The sequence below is a fragment of the Enhydra lutris genome, unplaced genomic scaffold (genome assembly GCF_002288905.1).
Source record: "Enhydra lutris kenyoni isolate GAN:26980312 unplaced genomic scaffold, ASM228890v2 scaffoldscaffold32, whole genome shotgun sequence".
Taxonomy (NCBI): Eukaryota; Metazoa; Chordata; class Mammalia; order Carnivora; family Mustelidae; genus Enhydra; species Enhydra lutris.
In genome coordinates this window covers 8,993,025-9,019,267 of record NW_019154116.1, presented here as the reverse complement: position 1 = coordinate 9,019,267, position 26,243 = coordinate 8,993,025, and the positions used below count along the sequence as shown (strand labels likewise).

Below are 26,243 nucleotides of genomic sequence, written 5' to 3'. Positions count from 1 at the left end.
GAAGCACCGAGCCGAACCCGTACATAGGCAGGCACTGTGGCAGGCAGGGAACCTAGATACCTGCTTCCCCAGAATCCACCGGGAAGCATAGCAAAGCAGCAAACACACTCCAGCCCACCCAGATAACAAAAAGTCTGCCCTCTGCAGGAAAGATGTTTTTGTGTTTTTTTTGTTTTTTGTTGTTGTTGTTGTTGTTGTTGTTTTTCCCTTAGAAGCTAGCCTTCTCACAAAGCCTTTTACACATCCCTTAGTGTCTGGGCCTTGGGCACCTAGAGCTAAGATCAGTCACTCTGCAGCATCCCATGTGGGGAAGCCTGACCCCAGCCAAGGCAAACCAAGGCAGCCAGTACGATGCCCACATGTAGCGGCCGGCACAGCCACACACTGAAGCCAGGTTCCAGGGTCCATCATCTGGCTACACCTTGCACCTGCACCTCATGCTTGCTTCCTAAGGCTGGGAAAAATCAGGAAACCATATGGCTGCAGAAGGATGCCAAGGTTGAAGTCCTCTAGCCATCAAGATAATGTGTCCGCAGCTAAACTAGGATGCCCTGGCTTCTCAAAGGATGGTCTGCAGACTAGCACCACCAGCATTGCCAGAGAACTTGTTAGAAATGCAGAACCTCAGGGCCTCCCCAACTGCCACTGAGTCAGAACCAAAATTTTAATCAGGAGACCCATGACGATGGCATTCAGAGAAGCCCTGAATACATGGCTATTTCATTTGGAGCTCCTTTTTACCCTGAAATAAAACAAAAGCCAGCAACGAGGACAGGTGCCAATCCACCATATTTAGCTGCCGTGTGTCACTGGTACTGGTCCCCATCTTAGACAAGTGTGTTTCCGCAGGCTCTTCTTTAACTCGGTGCTGGGTGTGGTTTTTGCCATAGTACTCCATCCTCTCCACTGCTGACACAGAAGCCACGACTGCAAAAAAAAAAAGAAACGGGCCACCCTAAGAATGCAAAGATAACAGACATCACTCATTATAACCCGTGACCACTGTCTTGCTACTTTCCACACACCAGCCTGTCACGAAAGGAATTAGACAAAAGAAGCCTGTTTTTCTCACAGCTTGGGAAGAAATGCTCGTGGTTGGAGAGGAAATCCAAGAATGAGGGACACCTGCTATTATAGGGGACCAACTCCCATGGGCACCTGTATTGCTGCTTCCTGGCCAAGTGATTTTCACTTTTAAGTTATTCTCCATGGAAAATACTGGGGTCGCAATAGATTACAGTATTTGGTAAGAGGTGTGGGGAGGTTTCATAATTACATTAAGTTAGAAAGCCCATCACAAAGTGACTGGAACAAATCCTGTGTTTTATACCTTGTCAGAAACCGCATGAGCATTTAAGTCATTTGTGATAGCAGCAAAGTTTCCATAGTATACGAAAATCTAGGATTTATGAAGTCGATGAAACAGGAGGGCATCTTCCAAAGCTTTCCAAAACAGACTTTCCACGGAATCAATTTATATCATCAGATGGCCTCTTACGTTGAAATTATTAGGTTCCAATGCAGATTTTATCATTCAGTTTATATGAATAGTCTCCCTTCCAGACGTCTGTCTGAAATATGGCTCATAGCCGGTATAGGAAATGTGTTCATATATTTTAACATTTGCAACAACTTAAGATAAGATGTCAAACTAATTCACTGAATTAGCGATCATTTGCAAATGAAATTTAGCACATGGATGTAACTTGAGGTACATAGGAAATCTTTTGGGGCTCCTTCAAATACTGAAATTAACTTGTGAATTAACATCAAAGTAGGGAGTAGGTTTTGGAATTTTGATTCGCATCAAAAGCAAAAGCCAAGAATTAAACAATCTAAGTCTTTATTATGGCAAGGTATCCCTCAGATCTAGGATGTAATATTTGTATCTTTCAGCGATTTACTTAGCACACATTTATAATACTGAATTGTTAACCAAAATTGCTTTTTTATTTCTAAAAGTGCTTGTTTCTTGGTATCATTTTCCCTCTTGAATTTCATCATGACAAAACACCAAGCCAGAATTTCTAAGAGTTTCAGAATCCACAGAATAACTCTTCCAGGGCCATAAACTACCCAAGAGCGCAGGCCTTTTGCCTGCATGGGCCAAGCTGCCCGGCCTCGTCACTCAGAGATGTCAATGTATCATCAGGGGTCATATCCCTGAGATCAGTATTTGGATAAGGAAGAGATGTGGTGGCAATCTGCGAGGGGAAAATCTCTTCCCATTCCGAAACCACAGCTCTCTTTGGAATTTCTATTCTGCCCTTCCGAGATGCAGTTTCACTAATAAACATCGATGTATGAACTAGATTCACAATTTTTAAGAAAACTGAATGGTGAGATTTTACTTTGGACTTTCCTGCATAGCCCAGGAAGTTCATAGCTCTTCTTCTGAACATAGTTCTTTATCTCAGAAACGAAAACCCTTGTCTCGCCTCCGGTTCACACTCATGTTGAGTCGGCTTGCTCTGGCCAGCTGAACTTTGTGTCATTTAGGTCTTCATTTTCTCCTTCCGTGTCTTTGCCAGTGAGCTCCTGCAGCTGGCTCCCGGATTGGAAGAGAAGAGACTAATGGCAGTATGTCCTTAAGAACCTCGTATTAATATATCCAAATGAAAGCATGCAGATGCTTTTTTCTTTGCAAGAGCAAGTGAATTCACATGAAAGGGGAATAAATTAGATAGTACGGAGATAGAAGAATGCAAATGGATCCCAATGGAAACCAGAATGCACTTCTTCCATTCTGTCCAGGAATTGGTATAATGTAGTAGTAAATTATATTATTTGGAAAAAGCAAGAAATGATAAATTGAGTGTTGCAACATATTAGCTATTTTTCTCTCTCTTTTAAATATGCCTATCTCCTCTCTCCCTAGTTTATCTAGAACAGGCGTCTCTCAGAATCATGAAGTGAGGTGTTGCCCATTAAACACACATTGCCTCTACCTCTTCAGAGGGACCAAGTCTGAATCTTATGGGGTTGTGTCCAGGAATCAGTCTTTCAAAGGGTTTTCCCCAGATGATTCTTGGGGAAACAAATGAAGATTTGAGAATTAATCATGTTCTAAGGAACGAAAATTCAGACTCGTGTGTGTGTGTGTGTGTGTGTGTGTGTGTGTGTGTGTGTGTGTGTAAAATTTGGGCTGAATTCTGCGTTGTGCAGTTCTCATGAGCTTCCCAGGTGTGATCTTCCATCGAATATTCCGACTCCCCTTGCTAATGTGGTTGCTGGGATTGTGAAATTGAGTTAAAAAGAAAATCTGTTCAGCTCATACAACCAGTTGTTGTCCGAACTCACGACTGTGTTTCTTTTTAAAGACAATATGGATTAAGTAGGTCCTAATAAGATCACTTCTATAAATACCATGAAATGAATCTCCTACAGAGGGCCTTTGCTTTTGCTGCTGGTTCTCTCAGAGAAACACGTGGGTCTTCCTCCACTATGGCTCTTTCTCTGGCCAGGTTAAGTTTTCTGCTGAAATGCCAGATAAGCAAAAGGAACTTTTTTTGGCCACCTTATCAAAATAGTAGTCCCCCCACCAACACCTTGTCTGTTCTCCCCTTACCCTTCTTATTTTCCGTACTTTTATCTCTGCACCTCCTTGAGTGGGATGACTTGTTTTCAAGGCCAGGGACCTTGTTTGTCTTAAGCATCCTGACATCGTCCACTTCTTGAGGTTCCCCAGACACCCAGCCAATATGTATCGAGTGAGTGAATCTATTGATTGGTAAGGATTAACCGGTGCATAAGAACAACACATATAAAACTCAGCATATAGAAATTTGTTTGCACCTCAGTCTAGAAGTGATAAAGGTTTCATATTCCTGGTCAGATGAAAACAATGCCTGCCAGACTCTGACCCAAGGAAGGTGTGGTGTGGAGGAATGAGACAAGCCCTTCCAGCTCCATGATCATCTCCCGTGTCAAGGACTCCCTACAGATCTGTTGCTGGCTTCCTCCTGGATCAGCAAATGTTTGCAAGCTTTAATTTGCAGATTTAATTTATGCTTTCTAAAAAGGATCACACCTCTTCTTGGACATTTTAATCTTTCTTTGCCTTTTGGACTTCTTTCCTGAGATCTTTGCAATCATCCATTAAAAAGCAACACTAAGGTAAACTTTAAGATTCTTGCTCCTTGCCTGGGACCCTTGGTCATTAATGTCTGATTCGTGGTTCTAATGTAGGTTTCCTCAATTGCAGTTAATGCTTATAACAGAAGATTTTCACATGGCCCTCAGATCACGCCACTCTTCAGAAGATCATCTGATCCTTTGGTTGCTTGTTTTGGGTGTTTTTAGAGACTTAGAGTCAAAGAATGGTGATAAAGTTACAACTCTAAATCTACCAGGGATAGATAACTTTCATTTAACTCTACGACATTTGGATACAATGACTGTTTCCTTGCTTTTACACTCGTTAAATCTTTGGCAATATTATCAAACCCTTCAGAAGAAGGAAGAATTGACAGCAGGAACTCAAGGCATCCCGTCCTTAAATATATTCCTGGAAACTATGAACATGAGATAATATTCAGTGTGATGTTGGCATTTGATAAATCAGATGCAATGAACCTAATTATGCAAAACAGTTATTTTGAATCTATCATTCATCTGAATGCTGTCTAAATCAGAACTTATTTAATTACTAGGAAACGGAAAGGTAAGGAACTTGCTAGCTCTTTTCCTTCCCTTTCCTCAAAACATTCCCTAATTTTTATTAACACTGAATTCGTAGAATTCCCAGCACTGTCTCAGTCATTCAGATGTGCTCTGTTTAGTTTATTTAAACAACCGGTGTAAAATCTGAGGTTAAAATGGATTTCTCTGCAAGCAACTTTGGAACTCTCAAATGGGTTTTTCCTCAGAGATTCTCGGTGGGAGTATTAAAATCCTTGGGGTCACATGATCCCAAGGAAGCAGGACAGTCGCTGAGCATTGAAGAATTTGACGCTAATGTGGTCACTAGGGAAAGCCTTGGACCAGCTCACAGAGACAGAGCTGCCCGCAGACACCAGCGACATCAAGGAATTCCACAACCCCGTTGCTTCAGACTGGAAGGGAGAGCTCTGAATTCGGGCCGTTCAGAGGCAGCTGGCAGTTGAATCCCAGCATGCCTTCTGGATCTCAGCTTTGAAGACTTAGCCGAAGGGTCTTTCCTAGCACCAGCTATTAGCCTCACTGGGTTCTTGTGTGTGCTCTCTGCTCACCATCATTCGATAACCGTCTCTCCTTGCTGCCCCACATCCTTCCTGGTCCCTCGGTGTCCTCCAGCCCAGCTGGCCCGGTGGAGAACATTCTCTGGGCACTTTGGCTCCTCTGATTCTGACAGTACCTAGGGGAAAATACTGGCTCTCAGTCAACGTCTTCCTGCCTGGGTATCAGGTCAGCCTGTTAGCCCTCACGGAATGCTCTTTTGCTCATGTCTGCAGAAGCTCCCTGGCCCACAGCGTCGCTTCGAAGTGACACCTCTCCCCGTACAATGCAACGAAGTGACACAGATAATGATTTACAAAGACTACCAGGCCAGGGGTGCGTAGCCTCAGCTTATGAATTAAACCAGTTAGGGATGGCCCTTTGTGCCTTTTTCAGAGGAGGGTAAATGACACGCAGGCGCTTCGGTTTGGCGGCGGGTAAGAGTAAAAATGTGGCTTGCGTGTCTATTCCTTTAAACTCTGCTTCTCTCAGGGAATTAGGCCATTGTAGGTCAGGGTATTTCAGTCCATTCATTCTCCAGGAGGAAACTGCTGACTAGAAGGACTCCTGCTTCACTTTTCAGGAACACCATCAGGACGGCTTGCCGTCCCGGCTTATTCATTGGGTCATCCTTTCAAATTATCATTTCTGCTGCAAACTTGAAGGTGCAAGGGCTCTGGGATAATAAGAGGTTTTTAGGTCTGACTGGTCCGCCCAGTTCCTTTAGTGAGGAAGCCGGCCACGTTCGGTAGGCCGAGACTAGCGATGTCTCCCCGGCCCAGGGCTGGGTGCTTTTGTCTCCAAATCATTATCATCCTTATAGGGAGATCAGGTTTGGGAGCCGAGCTAGGCAGCTGGGTGATGCTGATAAGCCGATTAGCTCGACATATTGCTGCCATTTCATGTTATTCATTTGATTTTCTGCAGATTTCAACATTTCTGTGCAAAAAAAAAAAAAAAAACAAACAAATTCAAATATGGCTTTACTAAAGCGAGTTCTGTTTGGATGTCGGTTGGGGCTCAATGTCGCCTGTTAATTTCTTTCAGCTGGGTCGCGGGCCTCGTACAGCAGCCAGCACGGCCACCTGGGCCCGGAGCTTCGGGCTCTGCAGTCCCCGGAGCACCACATAGACCCCATCTATGAGGATCGCGTCTACCAGAAGCCCCCTATGAGGAGTCTCAGCCAGAGCCAGGGGGACCCTCTGCCGCCAGCACACACGGGCACTTACCGCACGAGCACAGGTGTGTATTTAAGACACCTCTGGGTGGCCCGTCCATAGGGGCGGGGACATGGGGGGCGGCTCGGGACCCCATGAAAGGGCTGTGTGTGTGTGTGTGTGTCCGTCCACATCTGTGCCCTCTCTGCTCACAAGCATATGGTCTGCTTCTATCATTAACGTCTGGGATGATAAAGAGAAACCAAGTACGACTCGTTTAGCTACCTGAAGATATTTTAAATGAAAGAAGTTTAATGAGGGTTGTATGCTTCTGTTGTCTAACAGGCACACTGAAAGAAAGAGTGCTGATTTTTTGTATGTCATCATCCACATATTTAATGAATTTAAGTACTGCAACAAAGCCTCGTCATTACACGGGATATAAAAGGCATGTGCCTAAGGCATCTAAGTGTTCTTTAACAATAGCCTCGCTAGTTGGCAAGCTTGGGGAAACCGTATTTACTAAAAATGAAGCATGTCTTGTAGGGCCAACTGAGAATTTACTTCATAGATGCTATCAGGTGGAATCAGATGGAATTATTATTTAAAAGTCGAGTATCGACAGTTGTCTACGATTCAATCAACCACAGGGCTCTCCTGGGTTAAATATATTTTTTGAATTGAGCACAGCCACAGGCTGGGCGAAGAAAGGCAAGTGTTTTCCAGAATATGTAGCCATTTGCAAAATAACTGGTCAAATGTCATGATTAAATGTGCTAGAGAGCCTTCATCTAACTACAAAATTGATATAATTAAGATGTTGAGAACTACACTTATTACAAAGCCTCCCATGGCTAAGTAAACTTAGAAAATATGATGCTGCCGGTTTGCACACAGCAGAGCTCTGTCCCTCACTTCAAATGACCCGTGTTACCCTGGAACAGGGCCTCGGGCATGGGAAAACTGAAGCTTTGCTCCAAAACTTGGCACACACCTCCCTGCATCTTCAGACCATGGCAACTTCCAGTAACCACAAAGCAGAGCATAGCAATTTTGTTAACTGCATTATGATACTAAATTACACGTTTTGAAATGCAGGCCAGCGAAGTTGCTTTTATGGTTGATTATTGATATGTACATTTCAGTGTTTTACTGCATCATAAGAAGAAAGGCACAAAATGCTTTCTTTTGTTTTTGACATCATAAATGCCATCCAATGTTAATAATACGTATCTTGGTTCAGATGCAAAAGAATACCCATTTATTCTTCTGTCAGAATTCTCTCATCCTTTGGCCTGCTAGAACCACTCCTGTCTGAGGTTGGGCTATTTTAATGTTGAGCTGGCCACATATTAGTAACAAAGGTGGTTTTATGTCCACGCACCCCTTACAAGAGACAGAGATAACCTCAGCGATGCTCAGTATGTAATTTTCGAAGACACGGACCACGGAACGGATTATGTTCATTTCTCTCTCCTGTATTCATAGGCTCTTAGAATTCTTTTCTTAATAAACTTGGGGGTTTTGCAAAAATTTATCTACACTAAGAAAAAAGTACTTCATTCTTCTATGTCACATTAATGACATGAGATGTTCACACTTTAAAAACCAATTAAAACAAAACAAAACTGGTGTTTTCTCTGAGCCCGGGGTCTGAAAACTCCAGCTCTGGGCCAAATCCGGCTGGACCACCTGTCTGAATCCTGCTCATGAGCTAAAGATGATTACTACCTTGTTAAACGGTTTATAGATGAAAGACGGGTAATATCTTCTGATGTGGAGAAGTTATAGGAAATGCAAATTGCAGTGTCTATAAATAAAGTTCCTGGAACGCAGCCACTTCCATTTGTGCCCGTATCATTTCTAGCTGCTTCCAGGCCATCACAGCTGAGGTGTAGTTGTGACAGAGACCATATGGTTGGTAAAGCTGAGAATGTTTACTTTCTGGAAAAGTTTGCTGACCCCTGCTTTAAGCCATCAGCGGAGCACGGCGCTGAATGAAAGAACAAGGGCTTCATCCTTCCTATGAGGAAAGGCAGCAGGTCCTCTAAGCGTATCAGAGAAGAAGATTTGTTTGCCCGAGTTTTCTCAGGAACAGTAATCTCTGCCCCAGCAGAGAGCTGCTGAGGTTATGACATCTGGATATCTAAGACCCCACCCCAGCCTGTCCTTTTGAACTTGAGGCATTTTTGAGGACATACGCTGATTTATGTAATAATATGGAAATTTCCAGAAATGCATGGATGGATGGGATGACAGGTGGGGAGAAACCGCCTCTCTCCGGCTCCCAAGTATAAAGCCACAGGTTCTTTCTCTTCACCAGCTCAGGTTACTCCCTGTTTGTACACTTAATGTATTTTATTTCACATCCTTACACTTTCTTAGCTAACCCCGCAACCCCAGAAACTGTCTCTATCAGAACCCACATGTTCGAGAATATGCCGTTAACATGGGGGTAAACCCTTTCCTTGTAAATTACATAGGTCTTAGACAATATTATCAAATTATATTTAGTAAAAGAATTAACAGTTAATATCAAGGAACTTTCTAAGATTGTTTTCCTGTATTCGGGAGGTCATTTTCCACATCGGGTATTGTACACACCGCACACTCGAGACCTCTGATGCAGAACTTTAAGAGGCTTCTCGGGCCAGAGCCGATACCCCAGTTTCTTTGGAGGAGAGGACAGGTTCTTATAGACCTGTTAGACTTGAAGTATTAAGGGCCACTGACTTCTGGCTCACATCTGTGGCTGAGGTGGTTCGAGCCACCCGTCTCCTGTCTTAGCCCTTGGGTAGCAGAACACTGACTGGATTCTCTTCAGTTTGACCCGTCAAGCACTTCCAGATGCTACCTCAAGGAGAGTAAGCCAAGGGGCTGAAGGTTGCTTGCTCTTGTTCAAGTCTTGTTCAAGACTCAGGAAGGAAGACAAATGGACTTGCCTAAAAAAATTAGGAAATTACAAGATGGTGCCATAGCATGGAGCGGGCGAGACAGGAAGACAGAGCACGTAGCATGGTGCTGCTTCCGGGAATTGTTCCACATTCTTTGAATGTATTTACAAATCCTCAGAACTACCCCTTAAAGGAGGTACTGATAGGACGCTCACCTTACAGAACACGGAGGCAAGCAATATGGGGTCCTCTTCTCAAGACCACACGGCTTATGTGGAGCCCATTTTCAAACCTTCACATGCAGGCAGTCCTGCCCTGGGTCCTGGGCTCTTAACAGCCATCTTGGTTGGAACTGTGTGTGTTAAAGTCATCATTTAAAAAGAAAATAAATACCCATCCATGTTCATTGTGGTTTTTGTATCCTGTCAATCAAATAGTATCTGTTGAATACTCACCATGTGCTAGATACACCGGCAGAGCCAAAGAAGCTTCTACTTACTCCTTGTCCTCAAGCCCATTCAGTCTCGTTCCATAATAGAACATGAACATAAGGAAAATTAACTGGCCATGGAAGATAATATCTTAAGGATTAGAACATTCCAGATGAAGCTGAAGACAAAGTGTGAATAAAAACACTAAACAATACGTAGTATCTTTTAATTCCCAGATAACCCATAACTCCTGATTGTGCCTTAGGTAACCTCCCCACCCCCCACCCTGGCCCAAAGCCATGCTCCCCTGTTATCCGGCAGCAAGTAGAGGCTTGGCAGGTGCATGTACTTCATCCACATCTGCCCTTGGTCATTCGGCGCTGCAGCTGTGCTCCCCGCTGGCTCTGGTTCCCGGGCACTGTTCTTAGCTCTATGGCCTCTCTCCTTTCCCTGCCCTGCCTGGCCCTGTGCTGACCCTATCCCTGCATCTCCCTTACCCCAAACACCACGAAGGCTGTCCTCAGTAATAGACTATTCTAGAGCTGAGAGACCCGGGGAGATGGCTACATGGAGACACTCAGGACACAGCTGCAGGCATTGAAACTGAGACCTGTTCAAGCTTCCTAAACTTCCCCAGCAATGGGGTCCACCGGGAGATGCCTTCATTAGCTTTCCCCCCTCGGACTCAGCCTGCTGCCATCCTCATCCATCCTCCTCTCTGCCTGCCTCCTCCATGTCTCCTTGGCCACCAGAGCAGCCACTCACCCCTGTTACTTACTGAAAGACCGATTTAAATCTCAGACACCAACTCATACAAAGACAACGATCCACCTTTGGGTGTGCCGGAAGGTCTTCTGGGCTTTCTCAAACCAAAAAGCTACCTAACCACATGGTGAAAGGTCTTATTCACGTGTGCTTACGTACATGTTAGGGAATCGGGTGCTACAATCCTGCTTCTGGCCTCTCTTCTGCTCCAGCCTTTGGGGGAGGTGAAACATACAAACTTGGTCCAGTACTCAACTGGAAATCTGTAGTACCTCATTCTGCAGAACGGGCAGGGCTGGGCCAGGGATCATGGTCTGAAGAGGGTCTTCTGCTCCTGACACCGACATTTCATGCTTCTGCACCCCAGCCTTTGTGAGATGAGAACCGCAGACCTTTTCCCCCACCTACCTTCAACAGAAGGGAGCAGGTTCTGAGGGTGGCCTACTGGCCTTCCGGGGCCCAGACATGCTCTAGTAGGAAGGCAGAGGGCACGTAGAGCAGCTGCCCGCATGCCTGAGGACAGGATTGAGAGAGAAGCTAGCATCGAGGCCCCAGAGATCCAGCAGCCTCCGAGTAGGTAAAAGAGTCACTTCCTGAATCAGCAGCGTTATCTGCTCAGCAGAGCTCCCCAGAGAGCATCCCCTCACCAGACATGACAGTCACTCATTTCTTGTGGAGCCAGGAAATGAGGGAGGAGAGGCCACCATCAATGTCCTCTCCATGTGCAGGGAGGCGGAACTGTGTGAGCTACAGCAGAAAAGGCAGGCCAGTGAGCCCGATGGTGGCCGGAACATGCCCACTTGCTCTTACGGGATCTCTACCCAGCATCTGACACTTTTCTTTCTGGTGTGATGAGAATTTAAAGAGGCACACTGTTAACTTGGATGTCTGTTTAAATAAAACATACCTTTCATCTGGGATAAGGCTTGTCAAAACTGGAGCTTATATCGTAAGAGGCAGAGCCAGACAAGGAATATGGGATCTTCTTGAGCTTGCTGATGGTGAAGTCTATTAAGCAGAAACTAACATGAATTTTTGTTTCAAACTCAAACATACCAATAACTGTCAATTTAGGAGTCATGTGATTAATACAGATGCTTGACTCTGACACTCCCTTCCTCCCCCCAAAAAAAACATCTTTCTGACCTAATGGAAATGGCCAGTGTTTGCTGGACTGATAGTCACAGAAATTCACTTTGGGATGAATGGGTTTTTCTAAGTGAGTGGAGAAAACAAGCTTTCTGCGATGAACGTGTCAGTTTGTTTTTAAGAAAGAATGAACGATCAAAGGTATATTGCAAGGAGAAAATCTAAATATCTTTGAGGTTGACAAATACTACAACAGAAAAAGAAAAAAAGAATGTGATGAAAAATTTGCACGTATGGAGAAAATATTTTTTAAAAACTGAATTTTCTGCAACAGCAGCCAGTGTTTCATAAAGTTACAGAGGCATTTCATAGACTCTTCCTATCCATAAAATTTTACTACTATTGTTCAGTAACATATAAACAACATTTTCCATTAAAATCATCATTAGGGTCCACAAAAACGTGGAATATTAGCATTCATTACTTCTTAAATGCTTTTACTTCAAACTGTAAAAATGATTGCTTCTCCTTAGAGCAAGTCAAATTAGATCCTCCAAAACCTCTTGTTTTTGTTTTGTTTTGACTTTCTTTTTTTTAAGTCTAGAAAGTCAGGAGCACATTATTACCCAATTGGAAATTTTTAATGAACCCAATGATAAATATCATCTTAAAACCAGGAGAAGCTTCCAGATGCTTCCCTGTATCAGGCCACCTCAAGTGTTTTAAATAAAAAGTCTGATTGAGCTCAGCTGAAGGAAGACATCGTGTTTGCTGTAGAAATTGTTCATTGGCAAAATCCAGAAACATCCACATCCACACCAATCATAATGATTCTGTAACTACCAAAAATTCTGCAACGCCTCTTCCCACAAAGGTGACCATTGATGAAGTTAAACGGTGGTGTTAATATTGAGATCTGAGTAATGTATAGAAGTGCTGATCACTGTATTATACACCTGACTCATCTAACACTGTATGTGACCTATACTGGAATTAAAATGAAAATAAAAAGATTCCGTTAAATTTACCCTGGAATATTTTCCCTCTGAGTTTAGCATGGATCAGAGAGGGCAGAAAATTGGAAGATGTTCACAATCAGTTCTAGATAATAATACTGCTGGGGGTAGAGTGATTTGAGTGCCAGGGGCCCCTGAGTCCTAAAATAACAGACTTGAACTCTCCTTAAGAGAGTTCATGGCCAAGTTCTTGGACCTGTTGTCACCTAAGCCATCCTTACTTTCTGAGCGTGCTGAGGAAATACTGTTTAATTGGCTTATTGTGTACTCATTTTCTATTTATATAATGAGTAGAAACTTAATTTAGATTTTCCTACCTCCGTATATGCAAATATACAGAAAAGCAAAGATAAGTAAGACAAAAACAAAAATTAGTGGGTTTTTTTTTCTTTTTGGTTGAACCCTACCTTATATCCCCCGCAAGTTTCTTCATGTGCCAGATTCTTATATTTTATTCTGTTCTCCTTTTTTGATTGTCAGTGAAGAATGGATGTAACCATCCATCATCATCAAAGTAGAAAGCCTGATGTATTAAAAAGCATCCTCTTCCCCTCTTTCAAGCGAATATAACAAATAAAACATCCCCCCCCTTGTACAGTAGATCTTTATTTGTGTAGCTCTAAGGAAAACAGGTAATTTTGTGAACCGCATAGATGTCAGGTGAAGTATCAAGTCAGCTGCTGAAGAGGCTGCTTTTAAAATCTCCCCAAAGAGACCAGCAGCACGGTTCGGCGAGCGCTAAGAGCTTCTTGAGAGGAGAAGGGGCTGTTTGCGGAGCAGGTGGGAGGTGTTTAAAGAGCTGACGAAGCTCCTTCCACCTCAGTGGAAGATTCCGTGGAATTGAGCCATCCTGTAACACGGGTGAGCTGGTCAGCTGAGCTTTGAAGCTCAAATAAGAGAAAATGTGTGACCAGACAGAAATCCAGGAAGCGTCGTGTCCAGGGAAGTCTTTAATAATGTGGCCAGTATCTGCTTAGCCATACCAATAGATAGCTGTGCTTTGCTGAGCCACGCTCAGGGCACAAAGGGAGAATTTACTGTATAATGTTAAGTCATTTTCCTGTGTCACCCTTAAAAATAAAATATGACACTGTCTTGTTACATGACACATGGCTGGTCTGAGATCTCTTAGATTCTCACACATTTTCAAGATGATCCCATGACCTGCACTTGAATATGGGGTGTTTTTCTCCCCATTTGTACTGCCATTTTACGTTATTTTCGTTGCACTGATCAGTCTCGTTCCTTTTTTTTATTTTATTTTTTTTAATTCGGCAGGACCAATTTGAATTCTAATTTTATGTTTTTAAATTCTCATCAGGTATCCTGCTTAGAGTGACTTAAAAGTTTAACCTGTGGATTCAGGAATGATCCTTCGGTAGGGCCATTTATCAAGGACCACGAATGCGATTGTGATTTTCTAATAAGATCTTTTTGGAACTTGTTCACCCGCCTTAGATTTCATAGTCCACCCTCTTTTTTTGTTAATATAGTGATACCAGTGATGAAACTAAGATTCAAACTGCTTTAAAATTAAAATAACAATAGGTATCCCTATTCTTTGATTTTTCTAGAAATGAACAAAGTTAGATTTTTCGGTGTAAAGAATTTTTCTCAATATTTTTCTGCCTATCCCAGTAAAGTCAACTTAAGGAAGAAATGGTGAAAATTAACACTCATTTTAAGCAATTCTTCAATATAATATTCATGATAATTCCTGTTATAAACCCACCTCTCCTATGTGCCTTTAGCAGACACTTCCCTTAATTTTAAGCCTCTTATAAATCTTCTCACAACGTAAGTAGTTCATGAACATGCTGTTTGAAAGTTTTAAGCCTCGGTCCAGTTTACAGTGGTGGTTAAAAGTATGAACTCTGGAAGCAGGGTACGAGGGCTTGAATCCCTTCTCTAATTATATACCAGACAAACTCAGGCAAGTTACATAATTGTTCTGTGCCTCAGTTTCCCATCTGTGAAGTGTGAATGACATGTTCACTCTCATATAGGGTCATTGGAGGGAAAAAAGCCCTGGCAGGAGCTCTGCACTCTGATACCCAGTGGCAAGGGTCTTCACTCCAGTACAGTGTGGACAATCTTTTTTTCTAATGTTAGCTGATTTCAACATTGTTGATAGTAAAAACAGCCAGAGCTCCTTTGTTCAACACTTTCTGCATATGAGATGCTTAATGCCTCTCGTGTGTCTTTAAAGCCAATAATGGTCCCAGAGGCCGTTTTGTTCTCTTTGTGCCATAGTTAGGAAGCTGGAGCTTACAAAACTCAGTAACTCACTCATCCAATCCCAAGAATTGCCCAGAAGGCCTGGATGGGAACCCAATATGCTAACTACAGAAGCCAAGCTCTGAGTGCATTCCATGACCTGACCCTAAACGGGCCAAAGGGAAGCACACAGACGAGCCTACCTCTACTCATAAACTCACCTCCACCTTGTCTTTCTCCTCCTCTACTGGGATGTCACCTTCCTGGTTTTGCTTGACAAACCGCATCTCACAGCCTGCTTTCCCATTTGAATCCAGTGTTTGTAGAGTCTTTGCTGCTGGGAGTGCCTTTTTTACAACACTCATAATATTCTCTTTCGGTTTAAGGTCCCTTGAGAGTTTTTGGGCATGGCTAGTCAATTGGTTCTCCTTATCTATACTTTTTTTTTAACAAGTATTTTTTTTTCCTAAGATTTCAATATTATTTCCTGATCTCTGCTATGTTGTCCTCTTTTCCTGTTAATCGTACTTACTGAATTAATGATCAACACTTTCATATAGAAAAGGGTTTCTTTTCTGATATTAGGAACCATTTTTGGCAAGCTTAAATGTAGGTATTACTTTCCTGAAGGAAAAAAAAAATGCATTTATCTGGAGAATATCAGGTGTATTTGGTTTTCCCCTTTTGCCCTGGATTTGCTGCCTAGCTTGTCACAACTCTTCTAGAAAATGAAATTTTATTTGCCTCTGTGCATTTGTTCTTCCAAAAGCAAGGTTATGCCTGGCCTAAATTCTCAGCCCCTGTCACTGTAATATAAAGTACATTGTTCATAAATTTTTAAGACATGAATTTTAATTACACATGTTTGTACTATTTTGGAGAAAATATAACTCTTCCAGAAATTGCAAATGAAGTAAGACACATTTTCTCTTTCCAAACTTAATGTTCATAGTCTCGGGTGATCATCTTGAAACCGAATCCCTCAGGACAGTCGTCATCATTTCGAAGACTGCTTCTCGGAATATATGTACATTTTTTGTTTAGAAAGTTTTTCCTGAGTATCTTTCTACACTTCACCTTGTGACAGTGGCTCGTCTCCTAATCTGGGTTATTGTAAGGTTAAGTATTTCTGTTTGTTGGAAATGAGAAGCCTTGACCTCTTCATTAAAACTCAGTTCTCAGCCTGAGAATGTTTTCCTCCAGTTCACCTTACAACCTTTTTGTCATTTGACACAGTTTCCTTCATTTCTTTTAAAACATTGTTTGCTCAGTGTGACATCGTTTTGGATGTGTTTGATTTGGCATACATCCCCTAAAGTGACAGAGGACAAAATAAGCTTTACTGTCATCCTAAGCGTTCAGGAAGTCAGAGTTGAGGGGTTTGACTTATAATTGAAACCTTCTTCCATAACAGAGACCCCATGGTGTACGCAGCTGCACGCAAACACTGGCTGCCTTTTGGCTGTCTTCTGGTCTGCGGTGCCAGGAAGCCATCGACTGTCTCGGATCGGGCCTGGCTCGCCATTATTGCAACAAACCATAACTGGTCCCATGCCGTTAACAAGAAAAACACTCTTTCCCTTGTATATGTTCATTACACCTTGATGTCAAATATTTTCGAGAATCAGATACAAAGAATGCCGTGAAACGAACTGGAAAGAATCCACGCAGCAAACAGAATTGAAACTCAGTTTGGAAACTGGTCAAACTGACTTTAGCAACTGATGCACAAAATCTTCTCAAAACAATGCAGACGTTTTGAAAAGATGCAGATACTTCTGGAAAAGGCACGCCGGCTCCTTCGTTTGTCTGCGTTGCTGTTGGGCCGGTCTTTGCCTTCTCCCACATGCCGGCCCTTCACGGAATTTGTTACCCTGACAGCTTTAGTCGAAGGAGAGGGCTGTGAACATCTTGGGGGAGTTGCTTTCCAGGAGCAAGAACAGTCCCGTGTTTAACACCCCAGGACTAATTGTGGAAATGGGAGACTTGCCTCTCCCTCTCTCCCTCCACCCCCATGCGTGTGGTTTTTTTCCCCCTTTTATTCGGGAAAATTAACCACGTTACTGTTTGTTTTACACTCTTAATAAAATTAATGTAACATCACCTGAACAATCACACTTCCTGCATTTTCTCCACTTGCACAACAAAGAACCATCTCTCCGTGACCCCTCGTAAAAGATTTCCAGGGATCCTCTGGGTTTGCATCTTTCGCGGAGCTAACGTGTGAGATGAACAAAGCTTCTCTGGGGTGTTGGTCAACAGTGAACACAGAGGGTTGCATTTTCCCGGCCGCCGAGAGGCTTCTTTCTGAGACAGTGTGCTGGTGATCATGGTACTGGGTCACACTGAATGTATTGGTTCAAATATGACAGATTATTTTTTTTATTCTTCCAAACCTTCCCCCCCTTTTTTATCTTATGTGTGTAATTTCCCCCCTGCCTAGACCTGGTTAACCATTTCTGTGAGCAGGTCCTCAATTTTTTACTTTGTTCCTACTTTCCTGTCGTAGCCCCATCTTCCCCCGGTGTCGACTCCATCCCCTTGCAGCGCACAGGCAGCCAGCATGGTCCCCAGAACGCCGCCGCGGCCACCTTCCAGAGGGCCAGCTACGCCGCCGGCCCAGCCTCCAATTACGCCGACCCCTACCGACAGCTGCAGTATTGTCCCTCCGTCGAGTCTCCGTACAGCAAATCCGGCCCTGCCCTCCCGCCCGAAGGCACCCTGGCCAGATCCCCGTCCATCGATAGCATTCAGAAAGATCCCAGGTGGGTACCAAACCTTTTCTTTTCCCGACCTTGATGCCTAAAGCGCTTGTCCAGCCTGGTACTGTTCCGGCATTATTTCATTGACGTCCCATTGTGACCTTCGTGTCACTGGCTGAGCGTTAAAGGGTTGACTCCACGTTGGGTTCTATAATCTTTGGTTTGGTCTGGAGTAGGGGCATGGTTCGTGGACCTCTAGTATCTTCTGTGGCCCTTTGATCGGAGCATCAGCAGGTGCCGGAGATAGGAGCTCTTTGAGAAGATCAGGTGCGGTTCTCTTGTGTAGAGTGAAAATCGAGGATTGGGGGGTTACGTCACTTGACTTCAGGTGGCACACGGTCTGGGTGATTGCTTGTCTCAGCGGGACCCCGCTTTGTCCCCGTGCATGCGTGTTTCCCAGTATCAGAGTGTCAAGTGGTCCATCTTCCAGGTTATACCGAAAATGGAAAATTTAGAAAATTCGATTACCTTTATTTTTCTATGTCTGAAAGTAAACGTGAGGTTGAAGGAGTTTGGGTGTTGATAAAAACTTGGGCCTAATGTGTCAAAGAAATTCTTCTCACCAAGCTGTGTTTCTCTTGGCTTTCTTTTCTCCCGCAGGGGTGAGAAATTTAACGGCACTCTGCTTGTGAAGTTGGAATTGGTTAAATGATGTTTTATTCATAGCTGCTTGATTTATGCTGATAGAGTCACATAAATATATATCTGCATCTGTGAATATTATAGATATGTCAGATTTTTGGTATTTCTTTATAGCCGGGCATGTCACTTGGCTCTGGTAGGATACTTAAAATTCCTCTCAAGGAATTTTCTCTGATAGAGCACACGAGTGCGTGTATATTGTATTGGGTTTCATAGATTATTTTGTGAAAAGAAATCCCTCCTACAAATATAAAAGGCCGAATGAGACCGTTTTATGGTTTGTTTGTTTTTTTTTTTTTTTTTTGAGATAGCTACTTCAGCATTATTCAAACTGGCTTGGAGGGTCCGTGTTACATACTATATTCGGTGAAACCTCCATTATTATAAAAATAAATTGTAACAAATACTCACTCTTAACTCCTGGAAATAAGAAGTATACCTGCATTTACATTGTGTAGTATCTGCTTATCCAGGTTTTTCAGTTTCAAAGGTCCCGAAATCTGCCCCAAATCCTTAAGTACTTTCGGCTCATGTGGATGGAATGTTCTTCAGATAACACCTCAGCAGTCTATTTTTAAGTAATTTTTCTCTACATGCTCCTGGAAACCTATAGAAATAAGGAATAGGAAACACAGGAATCGCTAAATAGAAAAATACATAATGAAATTGGCATTGTTGTATTTAACATTTTCTGTTTAAATGAGGATAAAAGTTTTATCTCTGAAGGAAAGGTTTTACATTTTCCTATTAGGGGAATTTGGCTTAATAAGAGGCCAAATTTATTTGTTTCTCAAGCCACAGCTCAGTGTCTTTATTTTGTACTGCATATTAAATGCATTTTATTTTATTAAATGGTGTATCCTTCCCATTTCATATTACTATCATTTTTATAACCTTTTTTCTTCTTTAGTGAGTTGTCATAGCTCTCTTACCTTTTTAAGTTATGGATTATAGCAATTATATTTACTGCGTGCCTACTATCAACCAAAACGGGATAACCAGTTAAAAATGTTACCATAAATAAGAGAATATTGGCTACTAATTCTTTGTATGTGTAAAATGTATATGCAAGTCATTGCATTATATGAATTACAAATTCACTCTTGTTTTCAGGAATGCTAATCCATTAGCCTTAAATATGTGTTAAATCTGAAAAAAAAAATCATACCACCATCTTAAGCCCAGAAATATCAACAAATGGGAACCATATCTGTAGAACCAGAATTGTATTGTTGTGACTTAATTAGTGCAAAAGGAACTAATCATTCAGCATCACACAAAATGGATGGGGTTTAAAATACAATAATGCGGTAAGAGTTGTCTTAAAATAAGGGAATATGCCAACCTGTTCAGGTTTAATTGACAGACATTTCAAATCTAAAATTCAAGTCCAAAATCTAATGCTTCTTTTATGACAAGATTTTTGTGTCTTCCATTGGATAATGAATTTTGATTGTTATCAGGTGACCAATACCAGAACTAATAGGTTTAACCTCTGGGGTTCAAAATTGTTTATTTTGGCATTATGACTTATGATTTACACTTTTGCAGTCTTTACCCTTCTTTCAAGCTTCGGATTTTAAAGAGAATTTATTGTTTTATTTATCATTAAATACCAGACCATCTAATAAGCCTCTACTATTTCGAACATATGTTTCCAGCACATTATAATTCTCAAAGTACCTTTACTTACATCTTTGACGTAATTCTCCTTTGAGGAAGGAAACTGATAGGTTTAGTGCTTTAAATATATGGAGAATCCTAGTGGTAAATGACATTGGAGATCACGTTGCCGGCAAGTGGGTATGTGGGCTAGAACCCGTACTCTTAGGACATAGCAGCATGCATTGGCATGAACATTTTCATTTAAAAAAAAGGAAAGTGAAGGAATAGACTCCCATCTTTTATAATTTTTTTTTTTTTTCAGAAGGTGAGTGAATGGTGGTATGGGCGTGTGTAGGAGTTTGGAATGATAAAGGAAATGATACAAATTGCCTAAATCGGTCTCCTTGCTCTGCTAATTGTTTATTGGGTCTGGGTTCTTTGTCTTATTTTTTATTTCTTTGACTTTCTTTGCTAATACCCACCTTATACATCTTACTGCAGACCTGTGTGTTTTCTCTATGGAAGAATTTTAGTATTACTTGATGAGAAGTTTTCTAGAAAGTAGTGTCTTTTAACATAAGATTTTGATATCAAGATAACCCCATTTCAGGGGCACCTGGGTGACTCAGTCGTTAAGCATCTGCCTTCAGCTCAGGTCATGATCCCAGGGTCCTGGGATCGAGCCCCACATCAGGCTCCATGCTAGACAGGATGCCTGCTTCTCCCTCTCCCACTCCCCCTGCTTCTGTTCCCTCTCTCGCTGTGTCTCTCTCTGTCAAATAAATATATAAAATTAAGTTAAAAAAAGATAACCCCATTTCAGTCATTAGACTTAAAACCAGAGACTTCATTATCTCTTAATTCATCTAGGACACAAGATTTAAAAAATTGATTCCAAAGGCTTGGATTTTTCTGGCTTGCTTGGCTCAGTCATATACAATGGCAAAACTTAGGTCTTTTTGCTTTTAGGCTGCCCCCATGGTGTGCTCCAAGAAAGAATGCACAGATACCTTTTTATGCAGAGATGATAAAATCTAATTTCCTTTTTAAAGTCAGCAACCACTGAGGAAATTTCCATATGTATACATATATATATATATAAATTTTGCAACATTTGTCAAAAAGTTATTTTTGAATTACATGTTATTTTCCATGAAATGTGAATTTCTTAAGCATTGTTGACACAGCTAATATATTTTCAATGCTATACCAAATGCTGAATTTTCTCAGCTATTGTTTTTAGACATCTAGGTCACATATAAATCTTAACATCGATTTCGGCTCAGGTCATGATCAGGGTCCTGGAATCGAGTCCTGCGCTGAGTTCTATGCTCAGCACAGAATCTATTTGGGATTTTCTCTCTCTCCGCTTCTCCCTGTGCCCCTCCTCATCCTGGCACACGCGTTCTCTCTACATAAGTAAGTAAATAAATAAAATCTTTAAAAAAATAAAAATAAAAAAATGAAAGTACTATAAATGTTCTTGTCTATGAAAGGAAAGTTAGGACTTAGACATTTACTGACAGAACTTAACGTAGGTTGTGGATCGTAACAGGAATAGCGTCTCTTAATCCTGTTCGATTCATCACTTTCCAAGATATCTGTAGTTTCTGATGTACACCATCCCCAGCAATTCTGCAAACATGCTAAAAGGATCCAACTTATTATACACATGGTTTAAAGTTAAACTCCATCTTCTCTCTGTTATTCAACGTAACAGAAATACACCTCTTCAGTGCCAAACTGGGGCCCAGATTTGTAACCGCCTTTCTGTTGATGCCATCAGATTTGTAGTCCATAGAATCTTTTGTTTCAAGTCACAATATTTAAACAATAATATAAAAATATGCATTTTCTAAGGAATTGCCTAATTGCATTTCGACTCTATTTTATCGGTTATTTTAAGATGTTACTGAAGTTATTTTACTACTGGGTGTTGTATTAGTAAATGTCATTACATAAACCTGCTTATAAATATCTCATCAGTGGGTAAGCCTAGATTAAGACTGTTTTCCAAATACCGTCTCTCCATTGCCCGCTACGAAACCAAACATACAGCATACATCGGGAAACAAAATATACCACAACAATGTTTTATAAAAGGTGAAGATTTGAAAAATAGTTTTTAAAACTTTCTTAAAGTTTAAAGCATTATTATGTAACTTAAACAACATGGCTGAAGTGTTTATAGTGAAGCAGTTACCTAGTTTTCTCATTGTCCAGTTCTCCTGAATGGTGAGATCTCTGGGGAGCTCGGTTTTCACTTCGTCTGCTCTGTAATCTTTCATCTAACTGGGGGAAATGCAGCATTCACAATTTAAAGACCATCAGAAGGTAAAGAGCACTTGGAAGCCATTTGCTCAGTGAGACTAAAAGCAAGCTTAACAGTGGGCCTGAATGCCTCTCACCACAGGCCACTCACCATGTCTTGAAAGCATCTTACTAATTCTTTGAGTAACTCGAGCCTTGTAAATTAATTTTATATTGATATAAAATCGGCACCTCTTCTAAGCTCACACCCTGATCTTCTTCCTGACCTTTGAAATCGCATGAGAATACGCCTACCCCTTTTCTCCAGGACACCCCTCGAGGCCAGTTCCAGCCTCTCTGCAGGACCCAGGCCTGCTGTCCCTGTGCTCACTGCATCCCCTCCCTGAGCAGTCATTTCCGGGACCCTCATCTGGGAGTCCTGCAATGGCCTTGCTGGTCGGCTCCTGCATCCCCAGAAGTGCAGGAAGGGAGCGAGGGTTCCCGTGGGGCAACCTAGTCTCCTAGTACGTTTTCTTGGGAGTGAGATGAGAATGATGTTGGTGGCAGTGACGATGATATAACCATGATTTTAAAAATAAGTAATATATTTTATACACAACATTAAACATTTTTTGAATATTTATTTGATTTTATTTAAGTTTTTTTTAAAATTCCAGTTTGTTTAAATTCCAGTTAGTTAACATACAGGGCACTGTTAGTTTCCGGTGTGCAGTATGGTGATTCAGCACTTCCAGATGTCACCCGGTGCTCATCACAAGTGCCCTCTTTTGTCCCCATCACCTATTTGCTGCCTTCCCCCATCCTCCTCCCTTTTGGTAACCATCTGTTTGTTCTGTATAGTTAAGAATCGGTTTTTGGTTTGCCTCTCTCTCTTTTTTCTCTTTTGCTCATTTCTTTTGTTTCTTGAGTTCCACATATGACTGAGACATGGTATTTTTCTTTCTCTAACTCACTTATTTTGCTTTGTAGTATACTCTCTAGCTGTATCCACGTCCTTGCAAATGGTAAGGTTTCACTTTTTATGGCTGAGTAATATTCCATTGCATATACATACACCACATCTTTTTGTTGAACAGTCATAATTGATGGACACTTGGGCTGCTTCCATAATTCGGCTATTGGAGATAATGCTGCCGTAAACATCAGGGTGCATGTATCCCTTTGAATTAGTATTTTTGTATCCTTTGGATAAATACCCAGCAGTGCAATTGCCGGATCATGGGGTAGCTCAATTTTTAACTTTTTGAGGAACCTCCATACTGTTTTCCACAGTGGCTGCACGAGCTTGCTTTCCCACCAACAGTGTAAGAGGGTTCCGCTTTCTCCGCATCCTCGCCAACACCTGTCGTTTCTTGTGTTGCTGATTTTAGCCTTTCAGACCAGTGGGAGGTGACAGCTCATTGCATGTTTGATTTGCATTTTCCTGATGCTCAGTGCTGTTTAGCATGTTTCCATGTGTCTGTTGGCCATCTGGATGTCTTCTTTGAAGAAATGTCTGTTCATGTCTTCTGCCATTTTATAATTGGATTATTCGTTTTTTGGGTGTTAAGTTTTATAAGTTCCTTATGTATTTTGTATACTAGCCCTTTATCAGATATGTCACTTGCAGATATCTTCTCCGGTTCTTCAGGTTGCCTTTGGGTTTTGTAGATCATTTCCTTCACTGGGCAAAAGCTTTCTATTTTGCTGAAGTCCTGATAGTTTACTTTTGGTTTTCTCTTATATCAGGAGACATAGCTAGAAAGAAGTTGCTATGGCTGATGTCAGAGAAGTTGCTGCCTGCGTTCTCATCTAGGATTTTTATGGTTTTAGGTCTCACATTTAGGCCTTTAATCCATTTTGAATTTATTTTTATGTGTGGTGTAAGAGTGGTCCAGTTTCATTCCTCTGCATGTTGCTGTTTTCCCAACACCATTTGTTGAAGAGACTATCTTTTTCCCATTGTGTATTCTTTCCTGCTTTATTAAAGATTAATTGACTGTAAAACAACATTAAAATTTTTAAACACTCATTATTTAATTTAATTATTCCTAAATCCCTATGATACGAATCTTTATAGTGCCCATTTTACATATGAGGAAACTAAGGCTCAGAGAGCTGGAACTTGAATCCAGGCCTGTCCGAATTCAAACCCTATGTTTATAACTTCCATGAATATTGATATCAGTATTAACTTTACAACGAAATAAAATGCAGTCTTTTCACATGTGAATTCAGCAAAGCTATGAATTAATGATCCTTATCTTGAATTTTTAATTTTCTTTTTAACTTAAGTGAGGGCTTTACTTTTACTTCTTGTTGGGTGAGTCCATTATTCGATACTTCAGAAATCTCAGGGTCCCAATTTTGTTACCCAGTATAACTACTGTAACGCACTGCTCCATGTCCCTTGGAAGTAAGGAAGACACACATGTATGTCCTCAGCAAAATTTTATCAAGACATGGCTGGAGCTGGCCCAAGGGGAGAACCTTGTAGCTCTCATTCCTTGGACTCCTCCCTCCACGTCCATCTGAAGGCACCTGTGCTCTAGGTGACTTTCCAGTCATCCGTTCTAGGATCCATTCCATAGTCACCCATCCGTTCTAGGATGAGCTCTGTAGGTTGTAGGGATAGCATGAAAAGAGCTTCATTTTTTAAGGAGCTTTCAAAGTTACATGAGAGAGAAAAGCATATCTAGAAATGACTGCAATGCCCTGGGTAAATAAGACAGACACAGTTAGAGAAGCGTGTTGGAGAAACTGAGTGTTTGGCACAAACCTTGAGCAAGAGGTGATATTTACCTAAATGTGGTAGGAAGTTTTGAGACAGAGATAAGAGTTGGAAAGGAAAGGGGGGGCTGATGATGGAGGGGCAGGGCCCATTTGAAGCTCTCAGGCCTTGGGTGGGTTGGAGGTATGGAGGCTCTGGTGAGAAGCTATCTCTGAGTATTACCATCCACCCACCCAATCAGAATGGAAAATTTGCTTGCATCCCAAATGTGGATTTGTTCCTTAGAAACTATAAATATAGTGCATGAATTTCCTGTGGCTGCCTTCACAAATTTATCACAAACTGAGTGGCTCGCACCAACAAAAAATTCATTCTCTCGTGGTTCTTGAGGCCAAAAGTCCAAAACCAAGGTGTTGGCATGGGCCCCCAGACCCCAGGGGACAGTCTAGCAACTTGCAGACCTGGCTGTCCCATGGATTGGGGCAGCATCCCTCCAGTCTCTGTCCCAGTCCTCACACACGGTCTTCTCTCTCTCCTAGCCTCCTCTCCCTGTCCTGTAATGACACCAGTCATTGTGTTCAGGGTCCACACCAATGCAGTGTGGCCTCATCTTCATTACATCCACCAAAACCCTGTTCTCCGAGAAAGTCACCTTCTGAGCTTCCATAGAGACATGGATTCTGGCGTGCCGGGGAGGACCTTCTTCAACCAACTACATGTGCTTTAGGGCACCTTACACTCTTTACCCTCTACAATAGTTGTACGCTAAAGATAGAACTTAAGACAGGCTATGTTAAGGGTAAAACAGAAGTTTTTAGGTTGGCTCATGGTCTTCATCAGAAAGACATTTTCTTCAGAAAGAGCAATATGGCCGATGTGGAAGGTCAGAGCTTGTCACCTCTGTTCTTACAGCTTCAGAAGGCGGGTGTTCACTGCTGCAGGTATAGAGATGTGTGAACCGAGCTATTTTCTTGGCTTTGGGGCATGCTTGAGTGGCATGTTGTGAGAGTTGTTTTCAAGCCAGATAATATCATCCAAAACTTCACTTGGGCCAACACACCCCAATAGCTGCAGAGGGGCCGTGGGTGTGGGGCTCCTTTTTAGAAGGAAACCACTCACTATCCTCCTGGGTAAAGCACAGCCTACACAGGGAAAGGGATTTGCAGCAAGTTGCCATTCTGGGAGTGATGCTCATGGGTTCTGCCCTTAGCATCCTTGTATGTAAAACAAATAACAGAAGTGCCTTCCTCATAAAGCTGTGAGGTAAGATGTGTTGACTCTAGCACCTTTGGAATCATTCTTCATGTGGGGAGGGGCCCATGGTCAGCTGCCTCAGTAAGGCAGACTTCCTGCCTCAGCCCCCAGCCCACCCCCTGGCCCTCTGCCCCCCACCCCCATCATCAGGACATCAGAAGATGGAAACACGGGGGAGGGCAGAGAAACTGGGGCTGTCTGGTTGGAAGGACAGGGGAGGCCCAGGAGCTGGGA

At 42.1% G+C, this 26,243-nt stretch overlaps 1 protein-coding gene across 1 annotated transcript in view; it reads left to right on the top strand.

Annotated features, from left to right (window-relative positions):
• The window catches only part of LOC111153440 (catenin delta 2), a 1,010,962-nt gene that overhangs the window by 631,775 nt on the left and 352,944 nt on the right, over positions 1-26,243 (top strand). The window contains exons 8-9 of the mRNA XM_022512459.1: positions 6,244-6,438; positions 17,275-17,530. Coding sequence (XP_022368167.1) covers positions 6,244-6,438; positions 17,275-17,530 — 451 coding nt within the window. The remainder of the gene's footprint in view (positions 1-6,243; positions 6,439-17,274; positions 17,531-26,243) is intronic.